General features: G+C 37.9%; 1 protein-coding gene across 2 annotated transcripts in view; it reads right to left on the reverse strand.

Moving 5' to 3' along the window:
- The window catches only part of LOC132130034 (rho GTPase-activating protein 26-like), a 78851-nt gene that overhangs the window by 44221 nt on the left and 16534 nt on the right, over nucleotides 1-18096 (reverse strand). For both annotated transcript variants that reach the window (XM_059541620.1, XM_059541621.1), the window contains exons 2-5: nucleotides 5099-5194; nucleotides 2422-2483; nucleotides 1016-1087; nucleotides 2-103 (exon numbers count right to left, since the gene is read on the reverse strand). In XM_059541620.1, the coding sequence (XP_059397603.1) occupies nucleotides 2-103; nucleotides 1016-1087; nucleotides 2422-2483; nucleotides 5099-5194 (332 nt within the window). The remainder of the gene's footprint in view (nucleotide 1; nucleotides 104-1015; nucleotides 1088-2421; nucleotides 2484-5098; nucleotides 5195-18096) is intronic.

The following is an 18096-nucleotide window of genomic DNA, read 5'->3' on the forward strand; positions in this document are numbered from 1 at the left end:
CTTCATGAAGGTGTGCTTCCTTCTTCTTCGCAGACAGACTGAGATGTTTCTCCAACACTGTACAATATTTCTCCGTCTCTTTATCATATTTCTTTTTGGCTTCCTGGGGGATAAAAATGCAAACTCTGTGTCAAACAGACAACAGCCGAAATGTTAAATGTAGAGATTGCCATGCATGTATGTACACATCTATATTCATTTTAAATTGGATATGCAGTATTTAACTTTTTTAAAGCAGTTACAGTGGGTCGTTTCTGTTTCAAAATACACACATACACTTAAATGAAACTATATCAAGTAGTGTGTTTGATGCTGAAGCTCTCATACCATTACCGTATATGCTTTTAACCATTTTTCAAAGACAATATAAGTATGAAATTACTTATACAGGTGTGCCAAAGTCTTAAGTTCAACTAATTTCATTTCATTTAATTATTAACTATAACAATTTTTTTTAATTCCAAATAACATGCAATTAAGCGTCTGAAAACACTATTCAGTTTCACACTTGTGTAGATTCTTTTAAAGTACACTATTTCTGTAATAAGTACTTTTAAGCGATGTGTTCGCTTAAAATTTGTCATTCGGGAATCAAACATCTGCAAGCAGCATGGATGGGGAGCTGAAAAGTTGGCAATACATTTGAATCACTGTTTTAAAAAAAAACAATGAGGCATGCACAAATCTGTGCTACATGTCAAATTGAACAGATTCATTGTATCAGTTTTTTATTCATAACGAACATCAAAATGAGTGTTTACACATCATAACCAATAGATGGCAGTGTTGTTTAAACAGTTACTGTAGCTTCATCGATGCACTTTTATCTACAATGGCTCGACCCACATGGAATCTGCTGGTTTTGACTCTGACATTGACCTTAAGTGAGAATGTTTCCCTTGAACAAGGTACTTCTATAATGGCACTGATAACTGAAAACATCTACATTCTGCCAGGAGTTAAAAAACACAATAAGACCATAACAACATAAAGCGATTTGAACTTCTGCTCTCACCTTTGCAGCTCCAATCTGCTCCTTCCTGAAACGTTCCAGTGGCAAAATCAACACATCACTGGCATTTTCAATCTGAGGAGACACAAGTCATAAGGTTCCTTTTATCATCTACTTCTAAAAATCACATTTAGCCAGGCTCCTCCCGATTCTTTGTTACATATGTTTTGAGAACTGCTTACTCTCACTTAAAGGGATACTCCACCCCAAAATGAAAATGTTGTCATTAATGACTTACTCCCATGTCGTTCCAAACCCGTAAAAGCTTTGTTCGTCTTCGGAACATAATTTTAGATATTTTGGATGAAAACCGGGAGGCTTATGACTGTCCCATAGACTGTCAATTAAATCACACAGTTAAGGTCCAGAAAAGTATGAAAAGCATTGTCAGAATAGTTCATCTACCATCAGAAGAGCGTACGGTGCTTGCGTTCGGCAGATGTTCTCCAAATTAGCGCTACGGTTATGCGGCGAGACAGAGGAATCGTTGAATAAGGTCATTATTTTTGTTTTCTTTGTGTAGAAAAAGTTACGTTACGGTTGAACCACTGATGGTAGATGGACTATTCTGACGATGTCGTTCATACTCTTCTGGACCTTGACAGTGTAATTTACTTGGCAGTCTATTGGACAGTCACAAACCTCCCGGTTTTCATCCAAAATATCTAAAATTGTGTTCTGAAGATGAACAAAGCTTTTACGGGTTTGGAACGACATGGGGGTAAGTCATTAATGACAAAATGTTCATTTTGGGATGGAATATCCCTTTAAAACAAAACGGACTTATGTGTATATCCATTATAGTTGGAATTAAATATATAATTATATATATTGCAATATCACCCAGCCATAAAACCACTTCATTTTAAAGCATAAAGACTTTATACCGTAGACATGACATAACATCTTTTTATTTATGCATTTATTTTAGTATTTTTTTCTGTCCATCACATAAATATAGTATATGGCGACAAAGACTGGCAATTTTTTTTTTTTTTTTTTTTTTTTTTTTTTTGTATTTATTTATTGCTGGGTGGATGCAGTCCAAACCAAAAGATTAGATTATTCATAAAAAACTGCTTCACATTTTTTAACACTTGAGTTATAAACGAAAGACACAAAACAGTAAATATATATAAGACTGGATTGGCCACGTTTACAGCTGTTAAACATAAAGATACCTATGTCGGTGTGACCACACATTAGCAAGTTGCAGCTTTGCTTGGCAACCATAAACCACTTACCATTACACAGTGTCTACATCGGATATGTGTCAAAGTGAAATCACACCTATAAGCTATAAAGCTTGTTACAGTTTACAGAATAGGTAGTAGTTTTTTTAGTGAGCTTTTCTTTTACTGTTAGTGATAATGAAGCTGATGATAGTGATGATGAAGAAACCAGCTCACCATTCGTGTCCTCTCATCTTCCAGGTTCTGTAAGACTCCAGCAAACTCCTGTAGTGATTTGGCTTTGAAAGAAAAGAAATAACACTGGTGATCACACACAACATCTTGACCACATTAGCTTAAATTGCATCTGCAAGAGCTGAAGTCAGACATTTGTCATTTTATGATTCAAAAGGGACACCCTGAGATTTCAAGTAAGACATTTTTATTCAAAACCAAGCCAAGATCAACATTTTTCACAGCACATTTTTTACTTGGCAAAATTGAGCAATAAGGTTTGTGTTTAACATACACAAGTCTGTGTGACAACCATGAGAAGGTGACAACAAAGAGAAAAAGAAAAAAGAAAAAGAAAAAGAAAAAACACGTGACCACATACCAGCTTCTGCAAAGACTATATTTAACACCTATAACAAAACAAAAAAAATTCTAGGCGAGAAAAAACTGAGGTGCAAACATGCAGTATTGATGTGTTTGGTATTGTGCAAAAAAACTAAAATATACTTTTTCACTTTGCAACACTTAAAAAGAGTACTTATTACAGAAATAATACTTCAAAAGAATATATACCTGTATGCAAACTGAATGTAATATATTTCAGACATGCCTGAATCTTATTTACAATTAACTGAAAATGTGTTATGGTATAAATATATATTTAATGGAATTAAATGGATGAAAAAATAGCTTTTTTGATCCATTTAAGTAGGACTTAAGTGCATCTTTATATGCATTTGTGTCCTGTGCTGGTAAAATGAGTCACAATGAGCAAATTTTCAAAAATGATTATTTTCACATTCCTTCAGAATGATGTATGGTTTGTTGGAATCGGACGAAAAATGACTGAGCTACACCCGTTTGAAGTCGACTAAGTCAGCAAAGTCAATTCTGAGAAAAATCGAGTTTCTTAAAGTTTTCTGAAGGTTCCAAAGCAAAGCTCAATGTTGCATCTTTTCCTCCAAATCTTTTCTTAAAAATAATAACTATATCTCATAATCACAATACTTTTCCAGCAGTGCGATATTCTAGTGATAACAGAACTCCAACAATTTCACAGTTTGTATCACATAGAAAAAACTGTTTTTGTGTCACAGAATGTAAAGTTGTAAGAGTTTTTTAAGGCAAGAATGTAGTTGTTTAGACTTCAGATATGTGGTTTGTTAATAAAGATAACGTCTGTTTGGAAATTAGCTTTGACTTTTTTGAAAATATGAGCTCCAGGGCGTCAGAATTTTATCATAGTATCTAGTATTGAGAAACTGTGTGTGTTAGATGGTGATTTTAGTTACATCATTCCACTATTAGACTGTTTTTATGAGTCAGCAGTTAAGACTTTTATATTGAAAGAGACTGAAACAGGGTTGTAAACAACTATAATATTTTCAGTTATAATAACACCTTGTAAGATGCAGCCAACAAATGCACTGAGTAGCGCTGTCATCAGAAATCACCCTTAACAGATGAAAGAATAGTATGACAAATATATCGCTTTCCTCAGTGGACATTCAAACTAGTGAACATGCTGCTATGAGAATGTAGGAAATACTGCTGCTGCACATATAAAAATATATGAAGTAACCCCCCCCCCCCCCCCATATTCAGCATACATAAAATTGTTAGCAGATCTATACAGGTGGAGCTGAGGAAGCAGGGTTTCTGAAGTGTGTTGCTACAGCAAGCACTAAAAAAGGCACAAAAGTGTACTTTCTTTAAGTATACTTAAGTGCTATTTTATTTCATTAATATTGTTTTATCTGCAAGTACAGGTTTTTAAAAATACTTTTTTACGATTTGAAGTACGCTACAATACAATTAAGTGCACTTCTTTGGCATTGTATTATAGTGCTGCTATACCGAAGCCAATTATATTAATACCATTGTATACAACTGATTTTATGGCAGTCATATCTGCAGCGAATGCTTTTGCAAACGCAAATACTCTAAATATGTGCAAAATTAATGGTGACACTAACTTTTTACTGCTTAGCACTAGTATTTCTATCATAATTAAAGCAGCGAAATCATCAAACCTCTAAAGACATACAGTCGATGCATTACTAAAAAAAGTGTCCAGATATAATAAAGTTCTTATGTTCAACTTCATAAGGAACAAGGTCAAGAGGAAGTGAAAGACTACAGGCCTGCAAGGCTAAAACTGAAGATGAGATCAGGAAAAAAAGGCAAGTCAATACACGTTCCTTCATCAGATTCAGCCAAGCAGGATTTCAGCAAGTTTCCATTTAAGGTGCCAGGACTTACAGAAAGCCACAAAAATTCCCACAGGTTCCAACACTTAAGCCTTTGATGTCACACCATCAAGAGGAATTATGGCAAATACATAAAAGTTGAGCTGAAGCCTTGGTTTAATTGTGGCATAGTAGGGGCTAAATGAAATGGTCCGGTGGACGGCGTTCAGTAAAACCTGTCTTTTTGAGTTAAAAGCTTGTAATGAATATCTCGTGTAAGAGCTGGAGTGGGATCAGATGGCCATGGATCATTCTGTACTCAACCGATGCAACAATGATGAAACTGGTGCTTTAAGGTTGAGTTCACATGCTTTCTACAAATGTCCCTAACATTTTGGGGCTTAAAACCGAAGTATAATCTGATACTTTTTGTTTATTGCATTACAATAAGGAACAACAAACACTCAAATGAAACAATGTTGTGATCTTACCAATGCATATCTCATCGTCTGTTTCTGCATCCCCAATGCACTGGAATTTAAACTCGTTCAATGACTCTGCAAATTTTCTCTTCGCAGTAGACAAATCTGTAAAAAAAAAAATGTGATGAGATGTGTTAGATTTTTACAGACGAGAATAGCGCAAGGTGGCAAAACCACACATTGTCAGTCAGAAAGCGAGAGAACATGTACTGCGCTTTGGAAACTTTGTGGTGTTTGGGTCTTTCAAAACATACAACTGATGAAGTGAGCGAGAGATCAGTGAGTGAATGAGAAAAAGAGACTGCAAGGGGGAAAATGTCCAAAAAGGAAAGCTAAGGAGAGACAGAATGAGCCCAGAAGTCCCTGGATTGTCATAAGTTAAGAAAAAAAAAATCTTCAGGATAATAAACAACTGAACACCTTGCACAAAATTGAACTGAGCTGGATAGCAGTAGCACTTTTTAGTTTAAGGGAAATAGTATATACTGCACTTTAATAAGAATTCAGTATATTTGCAAATGCCAAACTAGTTCTATAGACTATAGAAAACAACATACGTCCCAAACGACTGATTAATCATTGAGAACAGTTGAATTAAATGATACATTAAGGTATAAACTGAATGTGAAGATAATGCAGTTCAACAGTTTCAAAATAATCACATTATGAAATGCAGTATGTGATAAAAAATAAATAAAGTAACATTTTAGTTTAGGGAGCAATTCTTACTACTAACTAGTTGTTTGTTAGCATGCATATTATATGTTTGTTAGTACTTGAAAAAAGGATCAGTCTCAGTGATATTAGCCAAACATTCTGTATGTGATTGTGAAAGTGTCAAAATAAAAAGCACATGTTGGCCAAAACTTAATTCCCTGTGTGTAAACTCTCTCCAATCCAAATGACACAATTGATAATCAACTCAAAAGGCAAGTTTGCCAGCATACAAATACATGATTCTTTTTTCAGGACATGTGCAACATGTTGACCCAGTTCTTTGTGTAAAGAAATACAATTCTATTTGGCAATGGCTTGCTTTGGCTTACCAAGCTAGCAGGTTACAAGATGTTTAACAATGCATGAACAAAACCAAAAAATAGTTAAATCTGCAACAATCTCTACTAACAAAATGCACACCACATTGGTATGTTCAATAGCATATTAGTTTTTGCTTTGGTATCAACAATCATTTAATTTTACTAGTAGTGTGATTGTTTGCTAATATTTGGGTGAAGTGGCAACTCTACTTACCAACAAGCTACCATTTGTTATCTACATTCACAGTTAGTTTTTTTAGCACTCTGAAATCCATGAATAGATTGTTAATTAGTCACTAGCCCTAAAAATAAACAGGTTCTGTTGACATCCAGATTCATCAGCATGCCCTCTAAGAACACAGAATTCCCCAAAATGTTTCTCCTCCAGTGTTCTCTGCTTCCTGAATCCTGACTTCTGCCTGGCGACACAATGGTGCCATCCAAGCGACTGGAAGGAATGTGCACATACAGTTATATATGCATGTGTAAAAAAATCACATAAATGCAAGTCAAAAAGAAAGGAAATCAAATAGAACATTCTACATTTTTGTTTCCAAAGGCTCCAGTGGAATGCTGCTAAAACACCATTATGAGACATTTGAGCTTAAGTTCGCATTTCCTCTACTTTTTAGAGGCTTTTTATAATCTAAAATAACCATTGGCATTAAATTAGGGCTTTGCAATGTGGACAAAAAAAACTATTGTGATTCTTTAATAATTTTTTATATTTCTATTTCCATTTGAATCGTGTATATATATATATATATATATATATGAACCAAGAGAAATGAACTAAGACAAATGAACCAAGAGAAAACATTACCGTCTACAGCCGCGAGAGGGCGCTCTATGCTGCTCAGTGCTCCTGTAGCCTACACTGAGCAGCACAGAGCGGCCACTCGCGGCTGTAGATGGTAATGTTTTCTCTTGGTTCTAAATAAATGCGTCTTATAGTCCAGTGCGACTTATATATGTTTTTTTTCCTCATCATGACGTATTTTTGGACTGATGCGACTTATACTCAGGTGCGACTTATAGTCCGAAAAAATACGGTGTGTGTGTGTGTGTGTGTATATATATATATATATATATATATATATATATATATATATATATATATATATTAGGGGTGTAACGGTACGTGTATTCGTACCGGACCGTTTCGGTACAGGGCTTTCGGTACGGTGCACGTATGTACCGAATGACGGAATGCAATATTTTGTGCACGGAACATAAGTACATTTTCGTGTTTCCAAACGAACATATTAAGTGGCGGAAGTCTCCGCGTTCAGCGCAAATCCCGCCCTGCAGCTGATTCTAAGGCCGGCGTCTCAGCTGCGTGGCGTGTCCGTTTTTAATTTGGCTCCCATATTAACCATAGACAGTCCAGGTTAGAGCTTGCAGACTGCCTGCGTGAGACGCGCATCTCAGGCGCGGCTCGAACCGCGCGGAAAACGATTGCATGCTAGAAATAGAACCGACGCCTATTTTTCACGCGACACGCAAGCGTTTCCAGGCAAATTATAATAGGAAATATGTTTATATGTCATTTTGTACACAAATACATATTAATTCATGACACTTTGATGTTTGAAAGTCTATAGGTTGACATAAATTCAGATATAAATGTAATTAAAAAAATAAATTAATAATTAGCGACTTTCAAATATTGCACCTGTCAAACATAGTCTATTTTGCCGTCAATACTGTTGACGGTGTCCTTTATCAGTAGGCTTTATATTTATGCTCAACATGAAGTATAGATATTGTTGTCATTAAGACAAGAGCCTGGTCTGTCGGCGGCCTCCCTCTATGTCACCTACAGCAGCAGGCACAGCACGGTTCTGGTGAAGTAGGCCTACAAGCTGGGATTGGTAATGCTGCACTGTAATCATAGTTATTTATTTATATTTTTCATTATATTTTATTATATGATATTGGTTTGAGACTGAGAGTATTTTATTTAGTGGAGAACTTTGCAGCAGTATTTTATTTCTTATTCTTTTTTTATTTTATATATATATTATTAAAAAGTATATATTTTTTTAAAAGTGTATAGTCATAAACAACCTGCAGTTTAATGTTTGCATTTCTTTCCCTTACTGTACCGAAAATGAAGTGAACCGTGACTTTAAAACCGAGGTACGTACCGAACCGTGATTTTTGCATACCGTTACACCCCTAATATATATATATATATATATATATATATATATATAAAATCCCGTCCATTTTTGTATATTTTGCCATGCGTTCGCATTGATGCTGTAGTATGGTGTTATTTTAATGGCAAATGTCAAGATCGCATTATTGTAGCGCAAAAGCACATTAATATAATGCGCTCGCACGAATCACTCCGCTCGCACGCAGATGTCATTTGCTCTTGCACAAAACAAGCATGTTCAGATTCACGCTGCTCTTGCCCCAGAGAGAGTGCACGCACTTGCATTTTTTTGTCTCAAAAAGTTCAATTAAATTAAATTGAAAATTTAATTAAAAAAATATTAAATCACAGATGAGTCATATTAGCCTATATATAAATAGCATAAATAGCAATGAGTGGGTGGGGATGGGGTTGGCGGGGGGTGGTCAAATGTCATGTCATTGACCCAAACTCTATCCAAACCCAGTCCATGATAGTAGTAGTGTTACATACACACAGGGAACAATAACATGCTCTTCTGATGTTACTCTCCATTGCACTGTAAACATATCCATAGTGACAATTAGATGCTGAAGTGAGAAAATGGAAGCACTTGAAGTGTGTAATCTGCTCTTGTTTCGATAGTTTCCTGTTCTGGGATAAGACGGAATGCTGCTGTTGTGGAACGGATACCAGCAGCTGTTTGCTCCATTATGCGAGAGAGGATCGGCCCTCCCAAATCCTTCATCATCATTCTCATCAACCTTTTCGGATGTTCTTGAACATGTGCATTTGTAATTAATGTCTTTCTAAATCAACAGAATGAGATACAAGTGGCTTCATTGTTAATGAATGAAATATACAATGACCTACAGCCATCTTTCTGCCTTGTATTGAGAAGTAACAACCCTTCAAGCAACTTGACAGGGGCTCGGTTTGGTTTCTTTGTTTTGCTCCCATTAATAAACTTCAGTTTAGTTAGCTTTTTGCTTACTGCTTTATCAAAAGCGTAGCTTTAAACACAAGTAATTATGTGCATCTTATTGCATAGTGAAATACAGTTTCATCTCAACATGGAGCACTAACAGAAAGATGACATGAACAGAGTCGTGGCTGCGCTCCAGGAGCACACAATTCAGCTTAAGCCGCGTGAAGAAGTGTACTTTGTCTCTAAAGACCATTACGTCAGACACTTAGCAGACACTTTGTACAAACCACAAGCTCTGTTAAACATATGCAATATGGCTGTTACGCATTCACAAACTAGATGCCAAAACCTGCATCACAAAAATCACTGAGGGAGATGTTGTTATGTTGTAACATACTACACACTTTTTTATTCGAAAATGTAAGAATGAATAAATATAAGGCTGACACCTACAGGCCTGTTCACAGTAAGCAGAATTTTTTACACCAACATTTTGGTTATAATGATGTCATCAAAAATCTTTCTCCTAAAATGAATTTATGTTAACTAAAGTATACTTTAAAAATACTTTAAATATACTTGTAAAGTTACAATTTAGTATATTTGTAAAAAAATATATGAACTTTAACTGTAACATCAACTAACGTGTTACAGTTAAAATTAAGTACTTTACGTGTGATTGATATATTAATCAACTCATGAAAATAAGTTTGCTTTATAGCATGATAACAATCTTTTACAATGTACTTCAAAGTAAAACTTTTAAAGTGCACTTTTTACACTTCAAAGTGTTCATAAGTGTACATAAAAGTGTACTCTCTGTAAGCACACTTAAGCAGACTTTTTTAAATTATCAAAGGTAGGTTTTTTTTTTTTTTTTTTTTTTTTTTTTTTTTTAATTAAAATACAAGAAAAGGAAAAGTGCTAGTGTTAGTCGGTTAAGTGCAGGCGAAAAAGTAGTACAGCTGATAAAAGCCCTTGTGATGGAAGCTTGTGAAGACCTGGAAGACATATCTCTCCAGATGGTCCAAACGGCAGAGCTTCCATTACACACAGCACTTCACCAGCTGTACTGGGCCACACAGTGAGAGTCAGTAAGAAACCAAAGTCTACTCAGCAAAACAGCACCACATCACTGCTAGTCACACACATTATAATGTGCTGCGAGACATTTCACTTGGAACTCTAGTAAAATCAGTGAGTATGTAATAAGAAGAAGATGCAGATATGGATTCAAGTTACTGTAATTCATTCATAACAAAACTAACACTTTCTGACATATGGACCATCAAAGGGGTCATAACAGGGTTATCAAAGACCAAACATGCTGCACACGCAAATGGGAATTCACATAAACTTTGGAGAAATAAACATTATGTAATACTTGTAATGATGTCATTGTGATAGATCACACTGTTTAGGCAGGCTGCAGAGTACATTTCTATTGCAAAATCTACAAAAAACAGACTACACAAGATGAAGAGAGACCGACATGATCCAATGCATGTTCCCTTTCAGTCGGTCACTCTCGACGCCACATCGGTGACCGCCGAAAATGGGATATCGTTTTGATAGACCAATCTACTTCGAGTATAAACCAAATGAGCCAATGCACATTGACTTGCAATTATTGCATCCAGCTGCCGCTGATCACAGCATGAGTATAAGAAGGCAGCAGGTGCAATGCCTACCACCTTTTCGCTTCGGAGCTGAGCGTTAGTATCGTTGTGCTCAACCGTGTCTGATGTGAACTATGAGTTCACCACGCTCTCGGAAGCTTTGTGTGTTGGCGAAACGGCGCTTCAGCGGCGGTCGTTCCTGTGTCGAGGGTTGCGCACTTCAGGCTGCACTACCCCTGTCATGTTGCAAGCGGCCAATCCCTCTGTGCGCCTCAGCACTAAAAGAGCATTTCCTAAAGAGCAAATTTCTCTAAAAGAGCTTCACGGGTGGGTCGACAGATCGTCCTTATAAGGATGCCGTTTCACTTGTGCGTTTCTGGGTGCTGTTGTTATCTGGCAAACGGGTGATGGTCATGATCGCTGCCTCACCTGTCTGGGCGTCGAGCACGCTGAGGTGGCCTTTGTGGATGAATCATGTTCCCACTGCGGGAAGAACACCGTCTCAGAGCTGCGAACCAGGCTCTGCTACCTTCAGGGGGGCGGAGTCCCGTTGCCGCTGCCGCGATCTTGGGCTCGTTTTGGTGGCGACAGATGAGAACCACTTCCGGCAGTAGCGCCGGTGGTTTGAGGATTACAGTGGTGGCAAACCTCGCAGGGAACCAACCCTCTGGGGACCATCACTTCTCTTGCACCAACCCACAGAACGCGCTGGGCCCTCTTCAAAGAGCTTACCAGCGTGCATCCGTCCCCAAGATTGGTTTGCAGCAATCGACCTGAAGAACGAGTACTTTCATGTATCGTTCCTTCCAAGCCACAGACCTTTTCTGCAGTTAGCGTTCGAAGGATGGGCATATCAGTACAAGGTCTCTTTCAGAGGCTCCTGGGGCATATGGTGGCCACTTACATCGCTCGGCCTGTTACATACATTACATTCCGGGCCCTCTGAACCATACAGCCGACGAGCTGTCATGAGCAATGATCCCAGGAGAATGGCGACTCCATCCCCTGATGGTCAAGCTGATTTGAAGACGGTTCAGAGCCAATCAGGTAGATCTGTTTGCTTCTGCAGAGACCTCACACTGCCAGCTGTTCTACTCCCTGACCGGGTGAACACTCGGCATGGACGCACTGTCACACGCACTGTTTTCCCCAGTGAGCCTTCTCGCACAGATACTGTGCAAAGTCCGGGAGGACTAGTAGCAAGTCTTGCTAGTGGCGCTGTATGGGCCCACTCAGACCTGGTTCCCTGAACTAGTGCTCCTCACGACAGCCTCGCCTTGGCCAATTCCTCTGAGGAGGGATCTACTGACTCAGAGACGGGGCACCGTTTGGCACCCACGTCCAAACCTTTGGACACTCCATGTATGGTCACTAGACGGGACACAGAGGTTCTAGATGACCTTCCCCAGGAGGTAGTGAACACCATACCTTCGGCAAGAGCACCGTCTACAAGACACGCTTACAACTTGAAGTGGAACCTGTTCATCGAGTGGTGTTCTTCTCGCAGAGAAGACCCCTGAAAAGATGCCCGATCGTGGTCTTGCTTCCCTTTTTGCAGGTAGGGCTGGAGCGAAGGCTTTCTCCCTCCACTCTTAAAAAATTGTAGCCCAGCTACATGCCCAAGGTTCCCACTACACCCTTCAAAGACCAAGTGGTGAACCTGCAAGCGCTGACCCTGGAGGAAGCAGACCCAGCCCAGGCCTTGCTCTGTCCCGTCCGAGCATTGAGATGCTACGTAGATTGGACACAAAGCTTCAGGACCTCAGACCAGCTTTTTGTCTGTTACGGAGGCCGGCAGAAGGGGAATGCCGTCTCTAAGCAGAGGATGGCCCACTGGGTTGTGGATGCAATAACCCTGGCTTATCAGGCCCAGGGTGTGCCCTGCCCATTCAGGTCGAGAGCTCACTTAACTAGAAGTGTTTCATCCTCCTGGGGGCTGACTCCTGGTGCCTCGCTGACAGATATTTGTAGAGCTGCGGGCTGGGCGACCCTTAACACGTTTGCTAGGTTCTATAGCCTTCGTGTAGAGCCAGTATCCTCCTGTGTTCTCACCTCAAACGGGTAGTGGCACAGAGAGGCCCCGGTTAGTGTCGGCTTGCTAAAGCTGCTCCAGAGTGTCCGTACTGTAGACCCTGTTGAGATCCTCCATCAGTCTAGGCAGCTGGACGTGGCGGAATGTCTGCATATTGGCTCGTTTAGTTTACACTTGAAGTAGATTGGTCTATCGAAGCAATATCCCATTTTCGTCTACTGAATACTGGAGCATAATTCCATTACTGAATAAAATTGTAGAAAAAAAAAGGTAATCTCACAATTTCTTACAATTGCAAGTTTAAATCTTGCAATCCTGATGTTTTTTCTTGCAATTCTGATCTCAGAATTTTTTAGATATAAACTCGCAATTCCAAGTGAGGGGGAAAAGGCAATTTTCTTAAAATTATGAGTTTATATCTCGACTTTTTAAACTCATAATTGCAAGTTTACATCGTGCAGTTCTGAGAAAAAAAAAGAAAGAGTTGCAAGAAAAAAAGTCTGAATTGTGAGATAAAAATACACAATTAAATTTTTTTATTATTATTCAGTGTCAGAAACGGGCTTCTACAGTAAAAAAGACTATAAAGTTTTACCCCATACTTTTTTCATTGTTTTAGCACACAAAATTAAATTTATTTTTGAAACAAGCCCAAATGTGCATTTTTAATATCAACACGTTTGGTGATTACACAGTAAACTAACATGAAGGAGAAAGATGAGCAGCTGCTCACAGAACGAAGCCCTGCAGATTCACTCTACATCCTCTAATTGTCCTCTGTGGAACTGACTCTTATTGTATTCAGAGCACTACAGTTTCTGTACATTTACTTTAGTTAGCAAGATAAGATGAAAACTACAGCCAGCTGGGATTTGTTCAGTGGCTGTGCTGTTGGCACTTACAGAAGCAGTACAGTTTCAGCACTGTTAGCAACTCAATGAGCATGAAATGACTTGTTTAACCTTCCAGAAATGACCGCTGGAACACATTTCTTCTTTTTGCAGCTCTGAAGGCATACAAATGCAGGTTAAGTAGAATGTTTAAATGCCAGTGAAATAAAGCTTGTTGTGTTTTCTAAGCTGTAGTAGCATGCATACATTAAGCGGATTCTGATGGAGCAACGATGGACCATGAAAGTGGATTTCTGACACTGACACACAAGTCCTTCAGAAAGGTGGATGGTATGCCACAGGAAAAGGAAATGAATAATAGGGTAGGAAGTGAGTTATAACCGGACACTTAATTCCTGCAATGTCAGCAACTACAACATGATACACTACAACTAACTAACTAAAGTTACTGTCCCACTAGCTGACTCAAACCCACACTATTTCTGTGAGGGATGTCACACCTACCTACTGTTGTTGGATTTGTTTGTTGTCCTTATTTTATTTATTTATTTATTTTTGGTCACTCTTAGGGCTGTCACTTTTGAGAAAAATCTAATTCGAACGGATATCAAATATCATGCAATGTATTCGAATATATTCAAATATCTACGTGCATCAGACTGCATGCAAGCAGTACTTCAGTTAAAAATGGTGACGATGCTGAGCAGCTGCTTCCTGAAGGCCAAAAAGCAAACCAAACCAGAAACTGAAAGAAGAAACATTAGACATCACACAGTGCACAATGAAAAAGGCTTTTACCTCAACGCTTATAACGCTCAATATCCTGTTAATCACTTTCACATGTATAAACAGTCAGTCTGAAGTGTGAGATGTGAAAAGTTTCACAAGATTGAAAAACAGAGAGAAAACAAGGAACAATGATGAAAATTAATGTTGGCTTATCACGAAAAACTGGATTTTCTTGTTCTTCTAAAATAACTACTATGAGATGTTAACGACTCCAAACTCATTTACCAGTCCAAAATTATCATTTATTAAAATTTAATATCAGTAGTCTTCATGTTATGATGTCACAACCGTGTCCCTCCACATTAATAAATTAAGAGCTATTCAGCCCTCCCTGATAAACTACAAAATATAAGTTAGCCATAACATAACATAACACATAACTTAGTCGTAAAGGTACAGTAAACAAAACAGTTTCAACATAGTGGACATATGTGGAAAATCCTAATCGGATAAGAAGAATGTTTTAGTTTAATTTTTTTGGCCAAATTTTGCAATTGTTCTCTAGTAGTTAAAACAAAACAAAGCAGTAAATGAAACATGAGATGTAGCCGTTTTCGATATTTAAAATGTGATAAGTGCACACAAAGACAACCCCACATGTTGTGCTTTTGCTGAAAAGGTAAACAGGAGGGATCTCGTGACATGGATCTGTTTGTGGTGTACAAAAGAAAGCAATGGAACATGTGCTGGATACACACCCTTTGTCTCCACTAATGCTGCTTTTCATTCAACCAGCAAGTGTCAGCATGAAACACAGCGAGCAGGTGTGTTTGTGTGTGTGCAGGAAAAATAAGGGCAAAACATATAGTAGGTCATTAACTGTTGCTATGAGTGTCACAGAGTTTCAGATAAAAACCTGCTTAAGTGTGTGTTTATTTGTTCGTTTATTTAATCTTATAACTTAATATGCGAAAAGAACAAAAATGAAGATCTTTAGGTTGATTTCCAAAAAAAAAAAGAATTTGGGTGGGACTATCTGTTTCAAGAACCAATAACAGAAGTGAGGTGTTCAGTATAGGTAGGTATATATGTATATATATATATATATATATATTGGTTTTCCAGATCTTTGCCTATCAAAAGCCTCATGCCAATCTGGCAGGGAGGAGGATCTATTCATATCCAGTCTCTGGCAGCAAAGACATTTAAGGGCCTTTAAAAGGACTTTTCTTAGTGTGAAGATGCAAAAACAAATAAATAAGGAGTTTGGTCTCAATGGTGTCTCATCTTTCAAGTCTTCCCCCGACTTTTGTATTCTTAGGCCTGTCCCATATCTATTCTCCACCCTCCCTGTCCCGGTCTCAGTGCAGTGTTCAGCCACATAGCTCCCGTCTCCTAGTAACTGTGACAAAGAGGTTTCCAACAAAGTCAGGAAGATTTCTTTCATTCTCGTTTCCCCCCTCTGGCGGAATCCTACGTAAGAGATTCTGGTTTTTGTGACACTAAAAAAAGAAAATGAAATCACTGCTAAATTCTGTACAGTACACCCCCAGTTTCTGGGCGTGTGGACATCGGCCATTTTTAACACACTGCTGCGACAATGAAAATGAATGCTGGTCTGCAACAGGAATGTGCTCAAAACTGCATGAGCAACAGAATAAAATGGTTATGCATGCATGCTTTCCCCAAAGCAATTCTTGCAGTGAGATATTAACTTTATATAAAACTGTTACTACTTTTAGTTTAAACCTTGTGAAAAAGAAGTGCGCTTAATGGTATTGAATGCAGTGTACTTGAAATCTTTTTAAAGTGAAGTGACATTCAGCCAAGTATGGTGACCCATACTCAGAATTTGTGCTCTGCATTTAACCCATCCGAAGTGCACACACACACAGAGCAGTGATAACACACACACACTGTGAACACACACCCGGAGCAGTGGGCAGCCATTTATGCTGCGGCGCCCAGGGAGCAGTTGGGGGTTCGATGCCTTGCTCAAGGGCACCTAAGTCGTGGTATTGAAGGTGGAGAGAGAACTGTACATGCACTCCCCCCACCTACAATTCCTGCCGGCCCGGGACTCGAACTCACAACCTTTCGATTGGGAGTCCGACTCTCTAACCAGTAGGCCACGACTTCCCGCAATCTTAAAAATAATAATAATAATAAATAACTGTACTTGCAGATAATATTAATGAAATATAAGACCACTTCTTGCAAGTGTACTTAAAGACACTTTCATGATTATGTTTCTAAACACACTTAAGTACATTTAATGTAATGTACTTTTTTTTTTTTACTTTTGTTGTGGTATAAAGAACATGTATTTTGATGTGCTGACTAATGTGCTAAAGCATGTAAAGTGCTTTATTATTTTAACTATAGTGTGAGATTCAATATTATATTTAATGGTAATATATATTTTAAATGTACACAATTGCGACTTCAAATGTGTAATTCCGCGTCCCACAGTCAACAGGTGATTTTTACGTTTGAAATCTGGATGTTTATTTTACAAAAACACATGGATTCGCTACAGGTTGCTTTATTCACCCTCGGAGCCATGTGGGGGACGTTTTATTACAGATGTGCGCATTGTATATGTTAAAGTGCATATGTTAAAGACAGTAAAATTAATTATGAAATGTCATACAAAGATGTACTTGAATCCTACTAAAGTGGGTCAGAAAAGTAATCTTAACTTCAACTAATTGCATTTGATATAAATTTAAAGTATAATACATTTTCAATTTATAGCAGTAAACATGCAGTCAAGTGTCTGAAAACATTACATTCAGTTCACACTTAATAATATTATTTTAAAGTGCATAATTTCAACAATAAATATATAATGTAAAATTAGTAAAATGATGCAGTGTATTCTTTTTTATAAGGGACTTCACTACTGTAGTGCTGAAGGCCCTATGTTAAATATAATTAGATATGTACTAGTGGTGTGCAGTATTGATAAAATTTGGGTTTTTGTGCTGGTACTAGCCTTCTGGGCTGGTTTAGGTCTGTCACATAAAAAAAAAAAAAAAAAAAAACTCTAACTGCCAATAGGTGGCGGCAAGACCGTAATGAGTAATTCAATGAATCATTCATTCAGACAATTCATTCAAAGTGTCATTTAGAAGCAAGTAGCTGTCTTTTTGAATTTTATGAATATTATTGACTGATTGACTTAACTATACACCACGCAATACATGCAAATAGATGTCATAGACGATAAATATCGCACACCCCCAATATGTCGATTTTTCGATCCATCACCGGAGAAAAGTCATTATGGTAAGTGTAGTTTTGGGTGGTTTCTGAAGTGTTCTGGCTGACCATTTCTGGTTCTGCAAAGTCAAACCACTTGGTATTATCTCTAGATATAGATCTAGTCGCTAAAGATTATTAGATTCATGGGGACTTTTAAGTTGCCTTGAAGAAATATAAAATCTCAGAACAGTAAAACAGGCAAGTATGAGGGAATACAATTTAATTAAGTTTTTAAAGTGCCCCATTATGCCATTTCAAATATTGACCAATTAGAGCAGAGTAGGTTGACGGAAAGGAGGGGTTTAGAGAGGCTGATTCTTAGAACTGCTTCGAACGATTTGTTTGAGAATATTTAGAAAATGTGGTGATATTAAATGCATATTATGCATGTAAACCACTGT

The sequence above is a fragment of the Carassius carassius genome, chromosome 47, assembly GCF_963082965.1.
Source record: "Carassius carassius chromosome 47, fCarCar2.1, whole genome shotgun sequence".
NCBI classification, from domain to species: domain Eukaryota; kingdom Metazoa; phylum Chordata; class Actinopteri; order Cypriniformes; family Cyprinidae; genus Carassius; species Carassius carassius.